We start from the raw sequence: 27,393 nt of genomic DNA, 5'->3' as shown, positions 1-27,393 counted from the left end.
GCTGATTACCATCTGAGTTTATTGGGAACTTATAATTGATATTTTTGAGACTTTTTCCAGTTTCCAGAAACAATGAATGGATGTTTTTATAATTAATATTATTGCTGCCCATTTGTTGGAGGAACAAATATTAATTTGCTCACATAACATCCCTAGAAGTCCTATGAAACTAAAATAAATTTGAAATTTATCATTTAAAAAGTAGGAAGCATTATTTAGAAAAGTTATTAATTAGACTTTTGAATATGTGCATTAATACAGATATTATTGTGAGAACATAGTCAGTCAGTTTTAAAGGGACTTTTTAACTATAGAAGAGGTGCTGCTGTGTGATCATAAGGATTAAAGACCTCTATTTTACTGAAACTGTTTCCCTCCATGCGAGAAGGAAGGCAAAAACAAACTTAATCTCTCTTCTCCCTTCCCTAACACTTCAGTCTGAGAGACTAAGAGACTCACACAAGGATGTTATTCTTTTGCTCAATATGTATAAAATGATGAACCTAGAGTGTTACTGTGAAAACATTGAATTAACATTGCTTGTTTGTTTTCTCTTTCCTATGAACTTTGATGTTTACCAAACCAGTCACCAGCACGCACTGAAAAGGAAAGTCTGCACATACTGTTAATGACAGGATCCTTACAAGCACCACCACTGCTGGAGAGCTTTGATTTTAGAGGAACAGGGTTGTGTAGCATGTTGTTCTCACCCAGTGTCCTTCTAACCCTAAGGCTTTCTACTGTCAAAGATCAACCTAAGTGGAATCAGATTTAAATATTTAGTTGTCAAATGCATTTATCTGTTGGATATGGATATAAATATTTTAAGTGAAAAATTGGCACTTTTCAATAAGTGATTAAAATAGAATCTATTTGTAAAAATATTTCCTAATAAGATAAAGAAAAATTTGAAAAAAATGGACATTTTTCTGCTCTCTAAACCTCAAAGTGTGAATAGCATTTAAATATAAAAATTGAAGGCAATTAAAAATTATTTAAAAAAAAAATTCTAAACAATAAATGTAACAAGATAAAGGATCAATTTAATTCAACTTAAAATCAACAAAGCCACAGACCAGAACCAAGCTCCCAACAGACTCCAACTACCTATGAATGTGTGTTAGTTTGATTTCATTTCCATAGATTGCATTTTCTTCTTTTATTAAATTTTTAAATCTTGCTAATTAAATTCTTTGGTTCTTAAAAAATCATTCCCCCATTTTCTTTCCTCCCTTCAACCCCTCCAATATCCATTTTCTCCAACTTTCTTCATGTACACCTTCATTTCTTCTTAAATTGATTGCCTCTTTTTTTATAAGTGTTGTTACATACTGTATATGCAAACCTGCTACGTTCATTTAGCGTAGCTTGAGTGTATATGATTTTGGAGCTTACCACTTTGCTTGGAAAATCATTTAAATGGTTCATCCCCAAGAGAAGCTCTCAGTAGTCTTCAGTTGCCTGGAGTGTTCTGTCTGGTGTGACCCACTTTTTAGATTTCCCCTTTCTTTATCTACTGCTACTATCATTGTTGAGATTTTGTTTAGGTAGTCACATTGTTGAGATATCATCTATGTAGCTTTCTTGTCATTTATAGGATATATCTCACAACAGACTTTCTGATCTTCTGGGGCTTATAATCTTTCATTCTCCTCATCTGTGATGTTCCATGAGCCTTAGGTGTAGAAGTTGTATTAACGATGTATCCATTGGCCTTAGCTCCCACTTATCCATTAATCTCTACATTATTGTAAGTTGTGATTTTCCTGTAATGGTCTCTTTTTAACTGCAAATGGAAGCTTCTTTGATGAGTGAAACATGCTTCTTTGATGGTGAAACATCATATGTCTATATCTTATCTCTGGTTGTAAGGGTAAGTTTTAGAATGAGTTTAGGATTTATGCTGGATGTGTACAGTTATCTTCTAAGAACCATGCCCTCTCTTACTCTAAGTAGTAGTCTACATTTCCAGTTACCTGCATGATTTTCCTTCTATTGGATGAGCCTTTCAGACCAATAGGCAGTTGTTTGTTACCATCAATAGATGAGTGTCTGCCACTATTGCACTTTAGAAATACCTTATCATGCTGATCAATGCCTGGCTCACAGGCATTTTAGCTACACAGGACTATTGATTGTTTCTCGCTATTGGCAGATTACACCATCTTTTCTGGGAATTCACTATCACAAATTGGATAAGTTTTAACTTTATAGCAATTGAAATGTGTGGTTTATCCATTTCAATAATACTATGTTTCATCAAATGGAATACTTTTAATATAACAGTGGAGAATATCACTACTTTTTTAAAATAAACCAGCGAAATACCAACAATTTGTCCTTTTTGTATTTCTTCAATAAATGTAGAAGTAAAAAGGGATTCTGTAACCACTGTAGTAACACTGTATATTTAAATACATACATTGTTATAACAATTTTCATAAAGACATTATTTCCAAGGAATGGCAAACAATGTTTTTAACAAGCTCTGGATGATGTAATTTAATCATTGTACATCACACTGTTTCCAGGAAGTCTTCATTTGGTTATTTTAATCTTTGCTAATGTTTGCTTATATAGCTTTCATTATATAATTTTATTTTCCTGCCACAGTTCACTTTGAGTTGTAATTTCAGGACAACAGTCATCTAATGAGAGAAAAATGTGTCCTGCTACACTACAGAAAATGTTTGATTTCAATTTAACATATTGTGTACTCTGTCATTTTGTACAGTCTGGATAATGATCTATAATTATCATACTTTTTCCTTTTGAATAAGCGAGCTTGCTAAGTATATAGCAAGCCAAATAAAGGATTAAAAACCAAGGAGGAGAGAGATAAAACACCTATATTAATCTACTATTCAAATTTCTTATAGAGTAAATATAAATAAGTTTAGTCATACATTCATACAGAAATTTAAACTTTTCCATAGAAGTATAGAACAATTATATATATTTCATGATTGCTAATGAAGGAACAACAGCTGCTAAGATACATTGGATTATAAAAACTTTTAGACAGTATCTTAAAGGGTGACCCCTGCACACAACGTATACATTTATATTGTCTTAAGATGTAAGCCTTGAAATCTGAGCGCACAGCAGGTAATGGTAGGATGAGAAGGGAGTGCTTAGCCATCAATGCCCATTATGTCTATCAGTAAAAACCCCTAGCACAGTGTGGATAGCTAGATGTGTCTGTGTTATCTACACATATAAACATAGAAAATACATTTAAACAGTTTAGAAAGCTAAAGATAACATAATAATATACAGAATCTAGACTTCCTGTGTATTTTTTTTATCTTTGTGGCTTTTTTTTATATTACTTTATTTTTATTTAAAGACTTGACTTTTGTGTAGCTAGAGTTTTCCTGCCTGGCCCATGGTCAGGACAAATCTCTCTCACCCACCAGTCCCACAGCTGCTCAAACCCAACCAAGTAAAGACACAGAGACTTATATTGCTTACAAACTGTATGGCCGTGACAGGCTTCTTGCTAACTGTTATATCTTAAATTAACCCATTTCTATTAATCTATAAGTTGTCATGTGGCTCGTGGCTTACCGGTACCTTATATGTCACTTTTCATGGTGGCCTCAACCTTCTACTTCACGGAATTCTCCTCTCTCCTTGTCCCGCCTATACTTCCTGCCTGGCTACTGGCCAATCTGTATTTTATTTATTATCACAGCAACACATTTAACATACAGAACATCCAACAACACTTTTGTTTTTAAGCTATTTTTAATCTATGACTATATATATACATACATACATACATACATACATACACACACACACACACACACACAAGCACTGCCGTCTCACCTACATGTACACCACATACTCATGCAAAAAAATTATATTATCTATGATAGTGTGGTCTCAATTCTTTTGAAGTTTATTTGTGTTGCTGATTTGTTTATTCTTCCAAAACTATTATAAAATGTAATTTAATCCTTTAAAATTCTCCTTATATTATAGATTAATCACTTTTTGTTCCTTAGGAGTGCCCTTTTTCCTTTTATGAAAATGGTCATTCTTCATGTTCAGGAAAAACACAACTGCAAGATGATATTGTACACATTGTTTGCAAGGAAGGCTCCCAAATGTAATCCTACAGGTAATAAATTACTGTCCTCTAATATCATGCTATATTCTGAGTTGTTTAAAACTAATTTACTGTCAAGAGTTAAAAATAGTAATTTATACTTGCTTTTACTGTTAACAATATTTTTTTTTTTGTTCCAGTTGAATCTAAATAGAGGGGCGAAATCTGGTATACCTGTCTATGTAATTACATGGAGTTAATATGTAAATATGTTAAATATATTACATCAGTACATGCTGAAGACAGACTACTTCTGTTAAAGTCACAGCCATTTACTGGATGAAAAACCATAAAAAGGGGGAATATAAAAAATTTTTAAAGAGAAAATTTAAAGTATAAAATGAGTTAAACATGTGATCTTTAACTTATAGATTTTTCAAGTGCTAAAGCATGGTTGTAAAATGGTAATAAATTTTTCTCCTTTAAATTAATCCCTATATGTGCACAGGTTTTCCAGCATTTCTAACACATTTGTAAATCACATACTTTAGAAAATGAATGTGAGTGTCTTAAAAGGACACTGATCATACATATCATTTTCAATTTAAGGTTTAGTTGGACCTGAAAACCATGTCTCACAATAATCTGATTCTCATCCTTAAGGTGGTGTCTTACTTGTAGCCCAGGCTGACCTGAGCTCAATTACATAGCCATGCTTGGCCTTGAACTCAATGATCTTTCTTTCCAAGCCTTCAGAATACTGGGATCAGAGACACAAGTCCCCATTCCCAGTTGCAAATACTCTTCAAGAAACTCTGCACAAGTATAAAATCTTCAAGCAGCATAATGAGCTGCATAAAAAAAAAAAAAAAACATACCTTGGGTTTTATTTTCCAAATAGAGCAAAGTTACAATCAGTGAAAATATCTAACAACAAAATATAGCCATATTCTAGAATTGGTGCCTGCATGTAGTTGTAAGTGGCAGTCTCTAAATTTCCTATCTGAAGGTATTTTGGGTAGTTTGAGAGGATGTGTTATTTGTCCTTTGAAAATTTAGCAGAATTGTACACTGATTCAATTGATCCTAGATATATCCTTTAGTCTTACTTGTTCATTCATACTTCATTGGACCCTGTGGTTCTGTGTTCAGAATTGATTATTTGTTCTAGATTTTCCAATGTATTACCACATAATGCTTCATAGTTGTCTTCCTTGGAGCAAAGCTGTGGTGGAGATTTCAGGAACTTATCCTACATGACCTAAGAGACAGCCCTTCCCATTGCTTGGTTATCAGCATTTATAATAAGGTTACTGGCACCCTCATCAATGGAGCCTGCTGAGACTGTCCCAGTCATTTGCTCTGCTAGAGAAACAGTGTGAAAGAGATAGTGTTGAATCCCACTGTCTCTGGCACTGATCTAATTGAAATATTCTCTACATGGGACAAATATTCCCAGAACAGTAAATCAAAAGTAAGGGGTATTCACATCACCACCACCCACCCACACTTACCCAGTCACCCCTCCCTCCCCTAAAAAAAAAAAAAAAAAACAGGAATCAGTAACACTGCTTACTAACACAATTAACAGTCTCAAATCTTCTATCAATAGATGCAGACCAATCTTTGGGTGTAGAAAAGTGATCCCAGCTTTATTCCTTTAGTGGACCCTTTCATTTCATCCCCCTCAGCCCATCACCATTCCTACATGTCAATGCCCAATACTCAGAAACATGTTCTCCCACAGACACCCAGTGTTCACACTTGCTAAGAGTCTATGAGGCAACCCACAGCACAATATGTTCCTAAGATCTAGAGAGGACTTCATTAACACAGGCATTAAGACCAGCGATTAGTAAATTGAGATCTACTGAAGCTAAAAAGTTTTTATAGCCGGGCGTTGGTGGCGCACGCCTTTAATCCCAGCACTCGGGAGGCAGAGGCAGGCGGATCTCTGTGAGTTCGAGGCCAGCCTGGGCTACCAAGTGAGCTCCAGGAAAGGCGCAAAGCTACACAGAGAAACCCTGTCTCGAAAAACCAAAAAAAAAAAAAAAAAGAAGTCATTTTCTCAGCCGGGCGTGGTGGCGCACGCCTTTAATCCCAGCACTCGGGAGGCAGAGGCAGGCGGATCTTTGTGAGTTCGAGGCCAGCCTGGGCTACCAAGTGAGCTCCAGGAAAGGCGCAAAGCTACACAGAGAAACCCTGTCTCGAAAAAACCAAAAAAAAAAAAAAAAAAAAAAAGTTTTTATATACCACATTTTATGTAACAAAGGACACAATCATTCCAGAAATGTTGCAGCCTAAGGGGGAAAGGGGAGGTGCAGGAAGAACTGGGAGGAGTGGAAGGGGAGGAGGTTGCTGTTGGGATATATTGTAGGAGAGAAAAATAAATAAAAGAAAAACAGTGGCTAACAAATTTATCAAACAAGGATCTTGAGTGCTAGCAGTTAGGGAAATGTAAATCAAAAGGACTTGGAAATTTCATCTCACTCCATCAGAACAGGGAAGATTAACAACCACAGTAACAACAACAACAATTGGAATACAAATACTGGAGGGCTGTGAGAAAAGGGCAACCTCCTTCACTTTTACCAATTTGGCAAACTGGTTCAGCCACAATGAAAATCAATGTGGAGAATTCCTAATATGTTTAAAACAAATCTACTTCATGATGTAGCAGAATAATGCTTGGCATATGCCAAAATCACTTGACATTCTAACTCACATATTTTTGCTCAGCCATGTTTATTGCTACTCTATTTGCAGTAGTCAATGAATGGAATCAACCTAAATGTCCTTCAACTGAGGAATGGCTCATGAAAATGCCTGATACATATACCATGTAATATCATTTAGTTGTAAATAAAAGTGAAATCATAAAACTTTCTGAAGTGTGATCCTAAAAATTAGTCTTAACAATAAATACCCTGAGTCAGATATTAGGTTGAGAAGCAGAGCAGCCAGCCACCTCAAGACTTCTTGCCTCTATGAAATCTCAGACTGAATGGGGCCTTGTGTATCTATGAATCCTCAGACAGAATGGGCAAGATACTGCCTCTATTAAATCCTCAGGCCGAATGGGCACCAAGATCCTGTCTCCACCCAGCTTATATTCCTGTTTCCATCCCCCACCCAATGCTGAGATGAAGGTGGGTACCATCACCACCCAGCTCTGTTTCTGCTTTAGAATGATTCAATCCCCTGTAGGCCAGTGTAGCCTTGAACTCCTGATATTCCTGCTTCCTGCCCTCAAGTGCTGGGATTTAAGGTATGTGCCACAATTGCCTGGCTTCTGTGGTTAACTAGTGGCCTGCTGTGCTCTCTGATCTCTAGGCAAGGTTTATTTGTCAAAACACAAACAAAATATTATAGAACAACTTTCAGGTAAATTGTGAACTAGAAAAAAAAATCATTTTGAGTGAGGTAACCTAGAAAGACAAACTTCACGTGTTCTCTCATGGTTGACTCCTACCTCTAAATCTCTATAGGAGAGACCACATACTAGAACAACTACAGGAACCAGAAAAGTAAATACAGACCATCGCCAGAGTAGCAACATAGGTGAGCAATGGAAAGGTGAATAGCAGGCTACAAATGTTTTGACAAGTAAATTGGGAAAAAGGGAGGGGTCTTAATTGAGGAAAAGCAGGAGATAAATACAAGAGGGAAATTGGAAAAACAGTAAGGATGCATGGGAAAGTCATAAGAAATCATCCTAATGCCCCACCACCCCAAACAAACTGTAATTCATGTAAGTCTTCTATGTATGAATGTAAATATATATTGCAAACAGAATTTTTCTTCTAGAATGAGAATGTTCCCCCAAAAAACTAAAATCTAAAAAACACACCAATAATAGGCAAATGACACACACTCTTCTCAGTTTTTTATCAGGCTTATCTTTCTGGATTCAAAATATTATAGACTATTGCTATTGTCCACAAGAGGTGGAAGATAAGTCGGTATTGCTGAAGATGCAATGTACTTCATCATAGGACCCAAAGGTCCCTGAGCGGGAACTGTCCTGAAAGCCTCCTCCCCGAGGACTAGCATTCGTGGTACCAGAAGTCACCATGCAAGTTTCAAAGAAGAGAATCAATCAATGGTCCTACCCAGCCAGCTCTGATGCCTATAAGAGGCTAAAAAATAATTTTAATCTTTCATATTCTTTTCTGAATACCCAATTTGATTGACTAAGAGACTGATGAAAAAAATGGAATGGTATTTTATTGTTTAATAAATGTAAAATGATTAACTTAGAGTATTAATGTGAAAACACAAATTGAACATTGTTTATTTTGTCCCTCCTTCTGTGACCTTTGATATTTACCAAACTAGCTGCCGGTAATACACTGAAATTCAAAGTCACAAACAGTAATGTGAATGACAAGATTCCCAGAAACATCATCATTGCTGGAGAGCTTTGGGTTTTAGAAGATGGGGTGGTCTATCCTGTTGCTCTTAGCCAATGCTCTAACCCTATGTCTTTCTGTTGCTAAAGGTGAAGAAGGTAAGTGGAAAGCAATTTGATTCCTGTAGTCCCTAGTCAAATGTATTAATCTGCTGTATGTACATGAGAATAATTTGAATTCATTTAAATTCTTAATAAAACATTACATATAGAAATAAACTATAAAATGTTTTCAGTGAAGATTGAAAACATTTTGAATGGTAAAATAGAACCTATTTATGGAAACAGTTTCTGATAATTAATAAGAAAAAACTGAATGAAAAAAATTTTCTCTATTCTCTAAACCGCAAAGTGTGAAGAGCCTCTAAATATAATTTATAGAGAAAAAAAGAATTCATTTTTTAAATGGGTAATTTATAATGTAATAAGATGAATTTTAAAAATGAAATTCAATTTCTTTTTTTTTTTTTTTTGGTTTTTCAAGACAGGGTTTCTCTGTGTAGCTTTGCGCCTTTCCTGGGACTCACTTGGTAGCCCAGGCTGGCCTCGAACTCACAGAGATCCGCCTGGCTCTGCCTCCCGAGTGCTGGGATTAAAGGCGTGTGCCACCACCGCCCGGCGAAATTCAATTTCTTAATTTAAACAAAGCCACTGACCAGGACAAAGTTCCCTCAGATTCTGAACATCTCTGGGTCTCTGTGAGGTTGATCTCATCTTCACAGATTGGATATTTTAACTTCATAGCCATTAAAATGCATAACTTATTCCATGTCTATTAAATTATCATTCATCAAATAGACATGTCTTTAATAAGACGATGAAGAACGTTGTTATTTTTGTTGTAAATCATCAAAATGCTAACCCTTTTCTCTTTTCTGATCTCTCCAATGTTTGTGTGCAGAGAGTAGGAGATCCCAACACCTCTATATTGACATTGAGTCTAAAGGGGATTTTACTGCTGTCCCTCAGTGTCTCATAAAGCCACCACATGAAGCCATTGCACCCACGGAATCACAAATAATGATTTACTCATTGTGGTTGACCTGTTTTTAGGGAGTCTTTATTTCTCCATTTGTTGTTTGCTAATGTTTATGTATAATTAGGGGTGATTCATGTAACTCTCCAGTCCTCACCTTACATTTATTGTAAAATCCAGCCTTTCAAAGTTTTATAACATTGTTTCAGAGATTTAAATTCATTTTATTGTGTGACCACATTTCACTTTGAGTTGTAATTGTGGGAAAGCAGTTACATAAAGAGAAAAATCCATCCTGCCAAACAGAAAAAAAGAGTTTCCTTTCCTTTTTGTGTACTTTTGTAATTTTTGAGATTATAATATAATTACATCTCTCCTGTCTCTTCTTCCTTCTAAACCATCCCGCATTCCCCTCCTTGTTCTCTCACTCTTAGCCTTTTTTTTTCACTAATTGTTACTGTATGCATGTATGTATATTTATAGACATACATGTAATTATCCTTGTATATACAAATGTATATATGTATATATATTTACACACACACACACACACACACACACATTCATCCTTAAATACATGCTGGTCAGTTCATTAAATTTGATCGTAAATACTGTGTATCTGGTATTCAGTACAGACTGAAGAATGACCTACAATAGTCACACTTTTCCTTTTGAATGAGTGACTTTACAAAGTATACAGCAAGAAAAGTCAAAGCATAAATAGTAAGTAAGAGATAGATAAATAGATAACAGAGAGACTCACAGACAGGGAATCATTATTGCAGGCCCTCAAGATATCCAGTGTTAATCCTCTAAAGAAAATAATTTATGGCACAAAGTGTATCTGGACTTCCCCTCTGAGATCCCCCTTGGATTATGCTTATATGTAGCAGAACAAATAGCAACAGATGGTGATCACATGATCAAAGGAGGTGCAGACAACTTCCAGCAGAAACGGACTGGAAAAGTTGACACAGTAAGCTGGAGTTTCCAATTGCCCCAGGCCAACCCCAGATAAACTTGCTTTGGCCATTCTTTCAGTTGTTTTCTCTGCTCTTTCTGGGAAATCAGATGGGAAAGTCCAGCTGGCTGCCTTAGACATGCTTCTTCAGTTTCTGCAAGCAAATTTGATGATGTTACCTGTCCGTTATTTTTTTTTTTACCTGGAAGCCTCATGCAGTGGGACACTGCCCTGCCCTTTGGAATTCCAGCTGGCTGCAATAAAAGAGCTTGCCTCATCTATTTCTTCAGGTTATTCTCTGCAGCCAATTTGATGATGTTTTGTTGTCAGTCTTCTCATCTGTCTGTCTGTCTGCCTATCTTCTGTCTGTCTGTTTTTCTGTCAGTCTATCATCTGTCTATCTATCTTGCAATTGATTCTTTTTCTCTTTATGGAAAATCAGTAATATATCCAGATTACAAATTTCCTCTGCCTCTACTTCTCCCAGTGCCTCCGCGCCTCTTCTCTCCTCCAAATCCACAACTTTTCATCTCTTTTTAGAAAAAGAACAGTATTCTAGGAGATAACAACAAAATATAATAAAATACACAAAAAATCATCAGATTGAATATGGACAAGACAAAGCAAGAGAAAAATAAGAGCCCAAGTCAAGGCACAAGAATCAGAGAACCACTGTGCTTAAACTGTCAGACTCTGGGCTTTTATTTATTTATTTATTTATTTATTTATTTTTGTTTGGGAGATTTTAATGACTGCTTCTATTTCCTTTCATGTTATACATCTACTTATAATTTTTAGCTGATATTGATTTAACTTTAGTATCAAAATCTTTTAGACTTTCTAATTTGGTGGAGTATAGGTTTTTTTTTTTTTTTCCCCCGAGACAGGGTTTCTCTGTGTAGCTTTGCGCCTTTCCTGGAATTCACTTGGTAGCCCAGGCTGGCCTCGAACTCACAGAGATCCGCCTGGCTCTGCCTCCCGAGTGCTGGGATTAAAGGCGTGCGCCACCACCGCCCGGCGGAGTATAGGTTTTTAAAGTTTGTCCTTATGATTATCTAGATCCGTTGTGTTTATCACACTGTCAGAAAATAATTCTGATTTTGTTAATTCTATATTCTCTCGCTACTTTTTAATTAATTTGGTATAGGCTTTGTCTATCTTTTGGATTTCTCAAAGAACCAGTTCTTTGTTTCATTGATGCTTTGTATTGTTCTCTTTGTTTCTATTTCATTGATTTCACTCTTGACTGGATGGGTCAAGAAATAATATTTTATTGTGATTGTTTTCTTTTTGATCTAGTGTAGATGTAACCAACCGTCTTATTAAATAAGAAACACAGAAACAATGTAAAAGAGAAAGCCAAGAGGTCAGAACTCAGAGCTAAAATCTCACCCTTCCTTCTGCTGTCCCAGCTTCCCGAAAGAGAGCTATATCCTGTCTGTACGTCTTTTTTATAGTATTATTGTTCTGCCTTCTCTTTGGTTGTAAACCCAAACACTTGACTGCCTCATCACTCTCTGAATGTACAGCCCCCTAGGTCTTAAAGGCATATGTCTTCAATGCTGGCTGTATCCCTGAACACACAGAGATCTATGGGATTAAAGGCGTGTGCCACCACCGCCACACTCTGTCTATGGCTCTAATAGCTCTGACCCCCGGGCAACTTTATTTATTAACATACAATCAAAATCACATTTCAGTACAATTAGAATACCACCACATTTCCCCTTTTCTATTTTAATAAAAAGAAAAAGAAAGCAAAAGGTTATAACTAACAAAAGAAAAACTATATACAAAAGTGCAATAACTATATACAATATATACAAATAATAAATACCTAAACAGGTATTTGACAAATCAGAGAAAATAATTCCATTATCTATCCTATTTTGGTAAATCCAAGATGTATCTAATGTACTTTCTATCCTAATTAATTTTCAACTATAACTAACTAATCTTCAACCATAACTAAATAATCTTCAACTCCCTCAGAGACCCAAGAAGGGAATAATATTAGCTAACAAAAATAAAAACAGGAAGTGCATGCAAGCAACTTCCAAAAAATTTGTGAGTTGACAGAAACAGCCAGCTGCCTGGGCAGTCACCTGAGGTTTCTCCGCAGTGTTGGGGGCATCATCTTCAGCCTATAGGCTTAGTGTATCTGATAGACTCATTTGTGATGTAGGATGTACACAAGGTCAACAGTTCAACCTCACATTGGCTGAGAGCAGTCCACGGACCAGAAACACCTGAATTCCACTAGTGTCCTGTCATGATTCAGGATTTTAAATTCTGGAAATTGTTGACAGTTTTTTAATTCAGTTGTTCATTCTTCATGGCTGTGTATATATGGCTTCATCTCAGCATCCCCTTCTTCTCCACATCCCTCTATTAAATGCCAGTCTACTATCCAGAGGTGTGAGCTTTCAGCTGCTGTTCCATTGCACAACAGAAGCCATCGACCCTCTGTCTGTTAAGCTGCCTTGGAAGAAAAGGGCATTGTACCTTTTCCGGATTGCCAAGGCCACTTCAGGGATGGGGCCATATTGTCCTGGCTTCAGAAGATGCCTTTTAATAAAGCCATAACCACACTTGTTTTGGCAAGAATCAGTAGTCCTTTGTTTCGTGTTCTGTCTGTCCATTTTGTCTTGTTGATTTGAGGATACTTTGTTGTGCAGTGGCTAACTTTTGCCACAATGAAAGTTGACTCCATATGCAGTTTCCTCAATGCCCTTATTTTCTCTGAAGTAGATTGGTACTGCCAGGAGCTGACATGTCTCAAAAAAGAAAAATTTTCTAAGTTATTAAAACATTTTAAATGCCATATTCTGTAGATCTCTGAAAGGTTTGAAGATGACCTGTCTAAAACATCTCTGCTCAATTTTTAAAACATATCTAATATGACTACAAGTTCTATTATAATGTCTAACTACTAACTTTCATTTCTTTATATCCTAATAGTTGATAATAATAACATTCAAGGATCAGAAATTTGCATTACATTGTTAAATGAATGGTATAAATACAATCAGAAATATACATATAGCATTTTCTAACAATATCAGTTTCAAATTTGTATACAATATAAAACAATTCAATCCAATGTAAAGTATTTAAAATTAGTAATTGTCTTTTTTTCTTTCTTTCTTTTTTTTTTAAACAAAAACCTTAAATCTAATCTCCTTTGCTCAGCCTTTTTCCTAACCCTTGACAATAACTTGTAACCAACCGCCCTAAATACTGAAAATTATCCCAGACCTAAAACCCATTAAAAAGACCAAAAAACCACCCGCCCCACACCACCTCTTTGGGAATGTGGGCGTCGTATTCTTAAAATTGCTTCCTGCTGGGTATGGGCGAAGTTTTCTTTATCCTGAAAGAAAAAATTTAGGTTAATTGTCAAATTCTAGGAGAGGTAACTATATCCTTCATTATCCAGTCTGTGTATAATGCCAAAGTTCAGGGTTTATCTCAAGTCCTTATTCAAGTAGTCTTTGAGACTGGATCATCTCAGCTAGTCATCTCAAAATTGCTCTGAGCACCTTGTAGTTCAAAGCTGATCTGTGGATGATGTTTGTCAGCTTAATGATATTATTATTGTCCACGTGGAATTGTTGTTGTTGTGGGGCCCCATCTTCTTTCTGGAGACTTCAGTTGATGTTAGGCCTGGCCGTGATTTCCTGCAGAAAACTGATAAGAGACTCGAACACAAAGACATGTATATGCAGGTAATTGAAGCCTTTTTTTTTTTTTTTAGAATTAGTTAGTACTCTATATGACCATTCATATCTTAACAAAGTTTAAAATGTATAAATATCTATATATATATTAATCTTGTAAATTTTGATATAAAATTCATACTTTAAGAAAAGTTTAAAGAATCAGAATAGAATCAAAGAGTTGAGATTAGTAATAGAATAGTCCCTTAATTAATTTTGCTTTTGTCCTGTACCATAGCAGAAGATGGCTCTTTTATTCTGGCATGATACAGGGAGTTTGCATTTTCCTTTTAACAACAAGCTTGATTTTAAAGAAGGAGAGAGCCATTCTCCAACTCCAAAGTCAGCTTTAAATTTTAATTGAACTGGGACTATTAGAAAACCAATAGTGTTAAATCTTTAGAGAAAAGCAGAAACAAACATTTAGGAAGACATAAATTTTTTTTTTTTAGATAATATATACCCATACACCGTTTCATTCTGTTTCTTGGGATAGATGATTTGTCCCTTTTCTTCAGTTGTCTCATTTGTCCAGTGTTCTTCAGATTCCTTAACCTTCATTCTCCTAAAAGACAAAAACAAAAACCTTTCCCCAAGACTAATTTTGGGGATGTTTCCTTTTGACAAGTTATTATCTGATTAAATGAAAAGGCATGTGTTATTGATACAAGTTAGTTTAAATTGGATGTTCATGTTGGTTGATGAACTATCACCTCCTCTAATGAAGAGGTCTCTCTTGTTCAAATCGAACCTTTATCAATTTTGATGGTACCCACAGCTTATCTTCTCCTGTAGAAACAAAAGCAAAACCTCGTCCCCAATGTAATACATACCCTGGTTTCCATTCTGAGGTCAGCACATCCTTAAAGTATATGGGCTGATTTAATTCTGTAGTTTTTTCTATTATCCAATGTCTCTCTGCAGCTGTTCTTCCTTTCTCGTTGGCATTCAGAAAATTCAAAGTTAGAAGAGCATTATGCAGTCTATTTCTGGGGGTTTTTGTTACCCATTTCTGTTTGTTTAGCATATCCTTTAGAATTCTGTTTGATCTTTCTATAACTGCTTGACCTGTAGGATTATGTGGTATGCCTGTAATATGCTTTATATTGTAATAAGCAAAAAACTGTTTCATTTTAACAGAGACATATGATGGAGCATTGTCAGTTTTGATTTGTGCAGGTATACCCATGATGGCCATAACTTCTAGCAAATGAGTGATTACAGAATCAGCTTTTTCAGAACTCAAAGCAGTTGCCCATTGAAATCCAGAATAAGTATCGATAGTGTGGTGTACATATTTCAATTTTCCAAATTCTGCAAAGTGAAACACGTCCATCTGCCAGATTTCATTTCTCTGAGTACCCTTTGGGTTACATCCTGCTGGTAATGGCGTTTGATTGTAGAAGGAAGAAGTAGGACATTTCTTTACTATTTCTTTGGCTTGTTGCCAGGTTATGGAAAAATCCTTTTTTAAACCTTTACTATTAACGTGATGATTTTTATGAAATTCTGAGGCCTCCAGCACATTCCTATCAATAATTTATCAATCTCATCATTGCCTTGGGCTAGAGGGCCTGGCAGACCAGTATGGGATCGAATGTGAGTTATATAGAAAAGATGATTCCTTTTCCTGATTGTATCTTGTAATTGAATAAATAGTGAAGTTAATTCTGAAGCATCAGGGATAAATTCTGCAGTCTCAATATGTAACACCACTCTTTCAGCATACTGAGAGTCAGTTACTATGTTGAGAGGTTCTGAAAAATCCATTAATACCAACAGAATAGCATACAATTCTGATTTTTGAACTGAATTATACGGACTTTGAACCACTTTACTTAAATTTTCTGATTTGTAACCTGCCTTTCCTTCTTTGTTGGCATCTGTATAAAATGTACAAACTCCAGATATGGGTTTTTGCCGTACAATTCAAGGCAAGATCCAATCAGATCTCTTTATAAGAACAAATCTATTGCTTTTGGGATATTTGCTGTTAATTTCTCCCAAAAAATTACTGCAAGCTCTTTGCCAAGGTTCACTTTCTGTCCATAATTTTTCAATGTCCTCCTTAGTTAATGGTACGACAATTTCTGCTGGATCTATGCCTGCTAATTGACGAAGTCTCAATTTTCCTTTGTAAATCAAGTCAGAGATTTTTTCCAAATAAGTTTTTAATTTTTTATTTGGTTTATTTGGTAAAAATATCCATTCCAATATAATATCTTCCCTCTGCATTAATATTCCAGTAGGAGAATGCCTAGAAGGTAAAATAACCAAAATGCAATCCAGGTTTGGATCAATACGATCCACGTGTCCTTCATGCACTTTCTTTTCTACCAAGGCTAATTCTTTCTCAGCTTCAGGTGATAATTCTCTTGGACTATTTAAGTCCTTGTCACCTTCTAAGGTTTTGTACAATTAGTCAGTTCATCATTTTTTACCCCAACAATGGTTCGTAGATGAGAAATATCTCCAAATAATCTTTGAAAGTCATTAAGAGTCTGTAGTCTATCTCTCCGAATTTGCACCTTTTGGGGTCTAATTTTTTGTAGCTCTATTTTGTATCCTAAATAATTAATAGAATCTCCTCTTTGTATCTTTTCAGGAGCAATTTGTAATCCCCAGCAAGGCAAAATTTTCTTTACTTCTTCAAACATTATTTCTAAAGTATCTGCATTTGAGTCAGCTAGTAAAATATCGTCCATATAATGATAAATTATAGATTTAGGAAATTTTTTACGTATCACTTCCAATGGCTGTTGTACAAAGTATTGGCACAGAGTTGGGCTATTCAACATTCCCTGTGGGAGGACCCTCCATTGAAATCTTTTAACCGGTTGAGAATTATTATAAGTAGGCACTGTAAAAGCAAATCTTTCTCTGTCTTTTTCTTGTAAGGGTATTGAAAAAAAAACAGTCTTTTAAATCAATAACTATGAGAGGCCATCCTTTTGGTAACAGAGTAGGCAAAAGCATCCCAGATTGTAGAGAGCCCATTGGCTGAATTACTTTGTTAATTGCTCTAAGGTCTGTTACCATTCTCCATTTACCAGATTTCTTTTTAATAACAAATACAGGAGAATTCCAAGGACTGGTTGATTCTTCATTATGCTGAGCATTTAACTGTTCTTCTACCAGCTCTTCTAAAGCCTGGAGTTTCTCTGTTGTTAAAGGCCATTGTTGGACCCATACAGGCTTGTCTGTTAACCATTTTAAAGGTAGAGCTGTTGGTGTCTTTGGAAGATCATCAGTTATTGTGCCCTGTTTTTGTGTAATATGGATGGCTGGTGACCACTCATTAGAACAATATCTTCTAATATTTCTCTCAGTAACATGTGCTAGTTTATGATTTGTTTCTGAGATTGGAGTGATGTTAATCTGAGTATTCCATTGTTGCAACAAGTATTGACACCACAGGTTCATAGTTATGTTAGCCAAATATGATTTTAATTTTCCTCTCTGTCCTTCTGGACCTATACATTCGAGCCATCTTGCACTCTGTTTCACCTGAGATAATGTCCCTATTCCTAACAGTTGAACGTTTACCTCCTGAAGAGGCCAAGTTGGATGCCAAAATTCTGGTGCAATTATGGTAACATCCGCACCTGTGTCTACCAGACCAGACAACAAAACACCATTTATTTTTTTTCGTTAATTTTGGTCTTTGTTCATTAATAGAAGTTTGCCAAAAAATTTTCTTTATGTTTTCTCCTGAATTTTCTATTCTCTCTGTTTCATCATCCTGACCAGCATGATTTATTCCAATAGGCATTTGGTTATTTAATCGCTCAGAGCAGGGATTTCCTCTATGGCTGCAGGAAATGTTTGAACTGGATTTGCACTTGGGGCCTGCGCGAGGCCCTTCTGGGAGTTTCCCAAAGACTGAGGCAAAGGATTACCCTGTCTGTCCTTTGTTGATCTACATTCGTTGGTCCAGTGTTTTCCCTTACCATACCTTCTGCATACTCCAGAAGGAAGGGGCATTCTGTTGCCATTGTTCCTTGAAGAAACATTGTTTCTCCGAATGACCTGCCTACAGTCCCTTTTCAAATGTCCTTGCTTTCCACATCCAAAACATCTAACACTCCTCAAACCTTTTGAAATTACTTCTCCTACCCATGTATCCTCATGCTCATCAGCCTCAACATTAATTGTTTCTCTAATCCAATCTTCCATAGGTGCAGATCTTGCCCTTAATGGCCTGATTATTCTTTTGCATGCTGCATTCGCATTCTCAAAGGCCAAAGATTCAATTATTGCCTTACCAGCTTCTGAATCCGAGACCATTCTCTTTACTGCTAAAGCCAGTCTTTGTAAAAAATCTGTAAAAGACTCTTTGGGGCCTTGCATCACCTTTGTAAATGACTCAGATTTTTTTCCTGGTTCCTCAACTCTGTCCCATGCATTCAAGGCTGCTGTTCGACGTAAAATTAGGGTTTGGACATCATATAAACATTGTGTTTGTACTGAAGCATATTGGCCTTCTCCAATAAGCTGATCCTGGCAAACTTGTATTCCTTTATCCCTCCATTGTTTTTCTATGTTTTTAGCCTCCTCCTTAAACCAGGTCAGAAATTGAAGTCTCTGGCTGGGTTCCAGAACACCTTGTGCAAGATCCCGCCAGTCCTGTGGTACTATCCTATTATATGTTGACCAAGAGTTTAACATTTGCTTTACATATGGGGAATGCATGCCATAAGATACTATTGCCTCCTTAAACCTTTTTAAATCCAACATTTCAACTGGAGCCCAAATATTTTGTGTAGCCATTTGATCAGGCATCTGTTGTATGGTTACAGGATAAATTAAGGGTGACAGTGTGAAAACAGGCTTTCTTTCTGCAACCTATGATCCCGACTTGAAACAACTTTACTGTTAATTTCTTCTGTCTGAATTTTTACAGGTTTAACAAGTTCTTCCAAAGCTGTTATCCTGGCACTTAAATTGACTATCTTTTTAAATATTAAAATGTGGATTAGCATAGTGATAAGCTGCATAATTCCACCAATACTAATATTATATAGTTGTTTCATTGTCAGACTGCCTAAAATTTCCAACAAAAACCAATTTTCTTCCAATGTACACATAAAACCCATTTTTTTTAAATGAGGAAAAAATTCTCTTTTAGATAGTTTCCTTTAAAATATTTGATATGTTATGACTTACCAAATCTGCGTAGAACAGTAGAAATCTGAGGGGATTTTCAAAACAGCCACCTAGTGTCCCAGGTATAAATCCAGAGAGAGAGAGAGAGAGAGAGAGAGAGAGAGAGAGAGAGAGAGAGAAGAGAGAGAGAGAGAGAGAGAGAACACACAAGAAAGCATATTCCCAGCCACGTGTTCCCTCTTGTGCCGAGTCAAGGCTTGGGTCTGATTTCCTTAAGCTCCGACCACGTGCGTTGGCTTTACAGGCAGGGCCCTGTTCGGCAGGACAGGTCTGAGTTGTTTGTAGCACCAGCTTTAAGCAAGCTGCTCACAGACCTAGGCCCGGGCTAAGAAGCCGCAGCTCGGACTAGGAAGCCGACGGCCGCCTGCCGCCGCCTGCCGCCCTTGCGGGAAAGCGGACCTGGCGCCAAGCCAAGCGGTTTTTAATGGATTCTTGTCATGTTGGGTGCCAGATGTAGAAGTAACCAACCGTCTTATTAAATAAGAAACACAGAAACAATGTAAAAGAGAAAGCCAAGAGGTCAGAACTCAGAGCTAAAATCTCACCCTTCCTTCTGCTGTCCCAGCTTCCCGAAAGAGAGCTATATCCTGTCTGTATGTCTTTTTTATAGTATTATTGTTCTGCCTTCTCATTGGTTGTAAACCCAAACACTTGACTGTCTGAATGTACAGCCCCCTAGGTCTTAAAGGCATATGTCTCCAATGCTGGCTGTATCCCTGAACACACAGAGATCTATGGGATTAAAGGCGTGTGCCACCACCGCCACACTCTGTCTATGGCTCTAATAGCTCTGACCCCCGGGCAACTTTATTTATTAACATACAATCAAAATCACATTTCAGTACAATTAGAATACCACCCCAATCTAGAGTTTTCAGTTGTATTAAGTGGCTAGTATAATATTTTCCTGGGTTTTTTTTTTTTTGTATGTTTGTTTGTTTTTAATTTTAGTTACTAAGTATTATGAACTTTCATTATATCCCATAAGTTTGGGAATGCTGTGTATCTATTTCCTTTGTATTCTACAAAGTAATTAAATTCATTCTCAATTTCTGTCCTGACCCATTTTTTATTCAGTAGGCAGTTATTCAGTTTCAACGTGTTTATAAGTTTTCTGTTGTTTCTATTGTTGAAATCCAGCTTTAACCCATGGTGGTTTGATAGGATGTAGGGGTTGATTTCAATTTTCATGTATCTGTTGAGACTTGGTTTGTGTCAACATATGTGGTCAATTTTAGAGAATGTAACTTGAGTTGCAGAGAAAAATGTATGTTCATTTAAGTTTAGTTGAAATGTTTTTAGGTATCTATTAGATCCATTTGGTTTATAACATCTATTAGCTCTAGCATTTTTCTGTTTAGGTTTTGTCTGGATGACCTCTCTATTGCTGAGAATGGGGTTCTGAAATCTCCTGCTATCAGTGTGTGTATTACATGATTTAAGCTGTAGCATTATTTTCTTTTATAAACTGTAGTGCCCTTTTGCTTGCAGTATAAACATTAAGAAATGAAGTGACATTTTGATTGGTATTTCCTTTGATAGGTTTGGAGTATCCTTACATATCTCTTATGATTAGTTTTGGTTGGAAGTCTATTCTTTTAGATATTAAACTGACTACAAAAGCTAGCTTCTGAGGTCCATGTGCTTAGAATATCTCTTTCCTACCCTTGACCCTGGGATAATGACTATCATTGATGTTGAGGTATGTTTCTTGGTTGCAGCAGAAGTATGGATCCTGTTTTCTCAACCATTCAGTTAGTCTGAGTCATTTACTGGGCAAGGGAGAACAAGGATGTTGAGAGATAACAATGACCAATGGTTTTGATTTTCTCTTAAGTGTTTTTGTTGTTCTTCTTGTTGGTACTGGCTCTCTCTCTCTCTCTCTCTCTCTCTCTCTCTCTCTCTCTCTCTCTGTGTGTGTGTGTGTGTGTGTGTGTGTGTGTGTGTGTGCGCGCGCGCTTTCCTTCTTCTAATTTTGCTGGGCTGAGATTATTTATTCCCTGTCATCTTCCTTGATGCAGTGGAAACTAGGAGAATTGAACTGATAAGTGAGGCACAATAAAATAACATTCAATAGCCAACTTTATTCAGAATCCAGACAACTTATACTCTCAGGGTTAAGAATGATCACATGGTTAACATTACCATGAGATACATCTGGATACAAACTCAAGTTCAAGTCCCACATTAAAAAACAAACAAACAAACATGTTTTTCCATAGAGGCATATAAAGGATAATTTACACATTTAATTGAAAAACAGCAGTAAGCAGTAATATGTAATCTAAACTAAAGTCACCTTATCTGCTACACTTGGAAAGAGCATGAAAAAAACATTCCAAGAACAATTCTATGTTTTGAAGAAATTGACTTCTCAAGTCTCTTGTCTTATTTGCTTGAGGTGTTCTCACAAGCACTGAGAATTCTTGTCATAGGAATCTATTCCTGGACTATGTCCAGAAAATTTCCTGGTTTCATGGTTGTAAATCATCTCTTTAGGCTGTAGTTTTCCTTATTAAACCTTCTGTTGGACGGTATTTTTTAGATAGATAGATATTACTTAAATTTGCTTTATCATGGAATGTCTTATGTTTTCCCTCCATGGTGATTGAAAGCATTGCTGGGGATAGGATTCTGGATGGCATCTGTTATGTCTTCGATTCTGCAGCACATCTGTCCTAGCCCTTTGGCTTTTAGAGTCTCCACTGAGTTGAGTTAATCCATTTAAATCTGACATCATATGTTATGTATTCTTTCTCCCTTGCAGATTTTAATATTCTCTCTTGTTCCATATGTCTAGGGTTTGGATTATTATGTGCAAAGTGGACTTTCTTTTATTGGTCTAACCTTGTTTGTTTTCTGTATGTTTCTTGTACTTTTAGATTCATCTGCTTCTTTAAGTTTGGAAATTTTTCTTCTATGATTTTTGTTGAAAATATTTTCTGTGCCTTTGACCTGTGCCTTGTCCTTCCTTAATTCCTGTTATTCTTAGATTTTGTCTTTTCATAGTATCCTAGCTTCCCTCAATGTTTTGTGTCAGGAATTTTTTATATTTCACATGTTCTTTGACTGATGTATCAATTTCTTTCAGTCTGTCCTAAAAGCTTGAGGTTCTCCCTTCCATCTTTTGGATTCTGTTGGTGAAACTTGCCTCTGTAGTTCCTCTTCAAATCCCAAAAGTATTCTCAGTTATTGAACTTTTTAATACAAAAGTTACACACTTTTACTGAATTATGATATCTTTTTATAGGATAGAAAACAAAAATGAACGATCTATGGAAAAATAATTTTCAAAAAGTTTGACATATGAGGAAAGAAATGTACAATTAAAGACATTTTGATAATTTAGTAATTATAATGAAATATGAAGCTATGGGGTTATACCATTGAATGGTACTGTTAGATGGTTGTCAAAATGTATACTTAAATGAAATGTGTTATATTAATATAATGAATAATGTAAAGAAATGCAGCTAGCCACAAAAATATGACTGACAGCCACATATATAAACTTTAGGGTTAAAAACATATCACAGGAGGACCGAGTAGATGACTCAGCAGGTGAATGCATTTCCTGTGTAAGCATGAGGACCTACATTTGAAACCCCAGCACTCAAAAAAAAAAAAAAAAAAAACTGAACATGGCTGCAGATTCGCAGACAAGTAAACACCCAGACACTCACTGGGCAGCCAGCTCTACTGAAATGACAATCTTCTGGTTCAGTAAGAGACCCTGTCTCAAGGCAATAACAAGAGTGACAGAGGAAAACATCTGATTTTCCTCATTGGCCTTTCATGTGCACAGGAAAATCCAAAACACTCATTTGCACATAGCATGCACACATGCATGCACATGCACTTGTGCACACACACAATATCACATGACTAACTGACTAAATATGTCTTAAATGTGATTATTGGGTAGTTGAATAGAGCAAAGTGGAAGGATGACAAGAGGCTTAAAGAGTCTAGCCAATATGTTTTTATCTGCATAGTGGTAACTTATCAAGTGAAATATTTATTATTTTTACAGTCCTTTAATACATTTTTATGTCAATAAAACCATCACAGCTTTCCCTTGGAAAGAACCACCCACCAATATTTTCACATTCATCCATAATTTAGGCTTTCTAAACCGAGTATTAACACTGATTATCTTGGCTAAAGTATTCTTAAGTAGAGAACATCCCTGTTGGTCACCTACTGCTCACTGAAACTAAATATCTGAGTCCATCAACTTAAAAGGAGAAAATATTGGTTTTCACATATATTTCATAGGTTTATGTCCATGTGTGTCCTTTTCAGTTTGCAAAAGCCATGCATCAAGAGTCCATGTCCATAAACACTTCACCTCAGGCATTCAGTGGCCAGTATCCCTTACATGCCTAGGTCCCTAGTGATCAAACCTCTCTTCATTTCTTTTATCAAATGTTTTACTGTTTGGGAGAAAATACAGTACAAATTCAAAACTATAAGAATACAAAGGATGAAGATCAAGTACCTTCATTAAGACAGATTCTTCAGATTGAACATTTGTGCCATACTGAATCTCTATTAGGATGAAATTTAGCAGTAATAATAAGAAATTCCTGGGATGGATCAAAAGAATGAGTTGCCCTAGTATTTCTTTAGGAAAGTTGTAAAATTAGCAAATATATTAATCAATGTTGTGAGTAGCCTGAATCAACATTGTTGTTGCGGTAATGCCTGTGTTACCGATACCCGTTCACCATGTCCGAGTGAGGGGCTGCGGATTAGAAAATAAGAGACAAGAGACAGCAAGTCATCCGCCACGGCTGAATGCGGAATGTCAAATGCCGTTTATTGACAGAGGGAGGAAACCTTAAATACAGGCTTACAGCACAATGGAGGATCCTTGGAGGGCAAAAGTTTGCTACCCAATGTTCTACATACTTGCATCTAAGTTGTTTACACCAAATGCAGGATACAGGAACAAAGAACCTCTGATGATCTCTCCGGTGATCTTTAGGTGAGAAGGGAAACCAGCAGGGAATCTGAATAGGGAGAACTTCTGGTCAAGGTCGGCAAGCAAGGTGGCAGCCACTCACAGTTGGGGGCCGGGGCCCACACATTGTCATGGACCAACCATCACTGCTGATGGGGCCACAACCTGCATCTGGAAAAATGTAAAATTCAAATGGGGCTGCTTTAAGTACTGATCACCTCTGCTGGTCATTCACTTCATAGAATATTAGTTATGTTTCAGGAATCACATATAAAAAAAGACAGAGAGATTAATCTGTGCCCACATAAGAATGAAGATTAGCTAAGAGTCTGAGGACTGTGGTAATGATATTCCTACTTTTGCCTCCATTTGGTACCCTTTAAAAAGAAATCTCAGTGAGCTAATTCAATTTATTAATGTTCTATGAAATGAATAATTCTTAAATTTGTCAAAGAAGAAAACAGGATGAAAAGTATTTAAATTTATTTTTAACCATTTACCAAATTTAGAGAATATTCTTGAAAACTTTCTCTTTTAAAACAACAAAAAAAGAATGAGAAATAATAGGAAATTTGTGTGCTTTTGTTAGTATTCATTGGAATTCTTTTAACATATTAGATGAGGTTCTCTGAGGTAGAATAATCCTTCAAGGAAAAATTAATACTATTCTGATAATAATTCACTAATTATTTATAAATAAGAACATGAAAAAAGAAAATTTTAATGAAACATGTCATAAAAACTTGTTAATACAATGAACAATATAGCATTTTAATATGAAGTGACAATAGCTTACCATGATGTAGTCACATATATTTCTTTTCAAATTCAAGTTATAAATAAGCAGTTATCATACTGGATATTAAATATTCCTGACCTATTTCTCTGGTGAGCTGCAAAGGACAACTTGATTTCATGAAGAAAGACATTCTCATATAACTTAGTTGTCTGAATTCCATATGTCTCCTCCCAGACACTCTCTAGACATAGTTACTTTAATTAGTAGAAAGCAATTCACTGATCAAATGGTTTATATAAGTGTTTTTCTGCCTTTTTTTTTTTACAGCAAGTGGTTAGATTATGTTTTTAAAATTGAGTATTGGTTTTATTTTCAATGTCACACATGCATTAAACTATTGTAAAGATAAGTTTTAATTTAGTTTGTTTGAATAAATGAATGTTTTCATGTTTTTTATTTATTATCTGATGGCTCCCTTTCCCCCTTTTTTAATTAAGAAAATTTTTTCATTCATTTTACACACCAATCAAAGATCTCCCTCTTCCCTCCTCTCACCGCTCTAGCCTTCCCCTCTCAACCCACCCCCACTCCCACCCACAAAAGACAAGGCTTCCCATATGGAGGCACATCCAGTAGAGGCAAGTCCAAGCCCTTCCCCTTGCCTCAAGGCTGCAGGAGGTGTTCCATCATAAGTAATGGGCTCCACAAAGCCCACTCATGCACCAACAATGGATTCTGATCCTGCCACCAGGGGGCCTCCCAAGCAGCTCAAGCTTCACAACTTTCTCACCATGCAAAGGGCCTAGTCCAGTCCCATGGAGAGTTTTCCATTTTCTGATATCTTCTTTGATTTCTTTCTTCAGAGACTTAAAGTTCTTGTCATACAGGTCTTTCACTTCCTTAGTTAGTTACCCCAAAGTATTTTATATTATTTGTGGCTATTGTAAAGGCTAATGTTTCTCTGATTTTTTTCTTAGCTCGTTTATCATTTGTATACAGGAAGGCTACTGATTATTTTGAGTTAATCTTGTATCCTACCACATTACTAAAGGTGGTTATCAGCCGTAAGAATTCCCTGGTAGAATTTTTGGGTGTCACTTATGTAGACTATCATATTATCTGCAAACAGTGAAAGTTTGACTTCTTCCTTTCCAATTTGTATCCCCTTGATCTCCTTTCGCTGTCTTATTGCAATAGCTAGAACTTCAATTACTGTGGGGTCTTGCCCCACTGGGAACTTAGGTCACCTCAGGGGAGGTGGCCTGGAACCAAGGAAAGGTAAGTGCGCCATTCACCCTTTCCCAGCCTTCTTCTTACCCAGAGACAATCAAATGCAGCGGGGAGTCAAGTCAAGCAAGAATTCATTTATTGTTAGGCAGTAAGCCTCTTTTATAGCAAAAAAAAACCCTCAGAACCCTAGAAGGGGTGGAAGGAACCAACCAATCATTTTAAAGGTCACCCTATACTCATTTCCTTGTTTATGCACTTACATCATCTCCTGATCTTTGTATCCTATCTCAGTGTAAACAACTTGAGCTAACTTCCTCTCTGCATATCTTTGTAGCTTATGTATGCCCCACAAAGTACTATATTGAATAAATATGGAGAAGGCAGACAGCCTTGTGTTGTTCCTGATTTTAGTGAAATCGTTTTGACTTTCTTTCCATTTAATTTGATGTTGGCTGTTGGCTTGCTGTAAGTTGCCTTTATTATGTTTAAGTGTGTTTCCTGTATTTCTGATGTCTCCAAGATCTTAATCATGAAGGGGTGTTGGATTTTGTCACAGGCCTTTTCAGTATTTAATGAAATGATCATGTGGTGTTTTTTTTTTTCTTCCAGTTTGTTTATATATTGACAGACCTTCATATGTTTAACCATCCTTGCATCTCTGGGATGAAGCCTACTTGATCATGGTGGATAATGTTTTTGCTATGTTCTTGGATTTGGTTTGCCAATATTTTATTAAGTATTTTTGCATCAATGTTCACGAGGGAGATTGGTCTGTAATTGTCTTTCTTTGTTGCGTCTTTGTGTGGCTTGGGAATCAGAGTAACTATAGCCTCGTAAAAGGAGTTTGGTAATGTTCTTTCTGTTTCAATTGTTTGGAACAATTTCAGGAGTATGAGTATTAGCTCTTATTTGAAACTGTGGTAGAATTCAGCACTGAAACCATCTGGTCCTCGGCTTTTTTTTGGGGGAGGGTGGATTTTAATGACTGTTTCTATTTTCTTAGGGGTTATTGGCCTATTTAAATTGTTTATCTGGTCTTGATTTAAATTTGGTATGTGATACCGGTCCAGAAAATTGTCCATTTCTTTCAGATTTTTCAGTTTTGTGGGGTTTTTGAAGTATGATCTGATGATTCTCTGGATTTCCTCGTTGTTAGTTGTTATGTCTC

General features: G+C 36.3%; 1 protein-coding gene across 14 annotated transcripts in view; it reads left to right on the top strand.

The window, feature by feature from the left end:
* LOC102923317 (complement factor H-related protein 1-like) overlaps positions 1-27,393 on the top strand; it is a 256,566-nt gene that overhangs the window by 28,871 nt on the left and 200,302 nt on the right. For 12 of the 14 annotated variants that reach the window (XM_076547551.1, XM_076547540.1, XM_076547550.1 and 9 more), the window contains exon 1: positions 8,408-8,567. The exons of 1 other annotated variant lie outside the window; for it this stretch is intronic. In XM_076547551.1, coding sequence (XP_076403666.1) covers positions 8,495-8,567 — 73 coding nt within the window. In that variant the 5' untranslated portion in view covers positions 8,408-8,494. Of the gene's footprint in view, positions 1-8,407; positions 8,568-27,393 lie in introns of those variants that run through there. One more of the 14 variants, XM_076547537.1, reaches the window with a different exon arrangement.

Source organism: Peromyscus maniculatus, chromosome 11 (assembly GCF_049852395.1).
Source record: "Peromyscus maniculatus bairdii isolate BWxNUB_F1_BW_parent chromosome 11, HU_Pman_BW_mat_3.1, whole genome shotgun sequence".
NCBI classification, from domain to species: Eukaryota; Metazoa; Chordata; class Mammalia; order Rodentia; family Cricetidae; genus Peromyscus; species Peromyscus maniculatus.
Note: the sequence above shows the minus strand (reverse complement) of the source record. Positions and strands in the feature narration are given on the sequence as shown.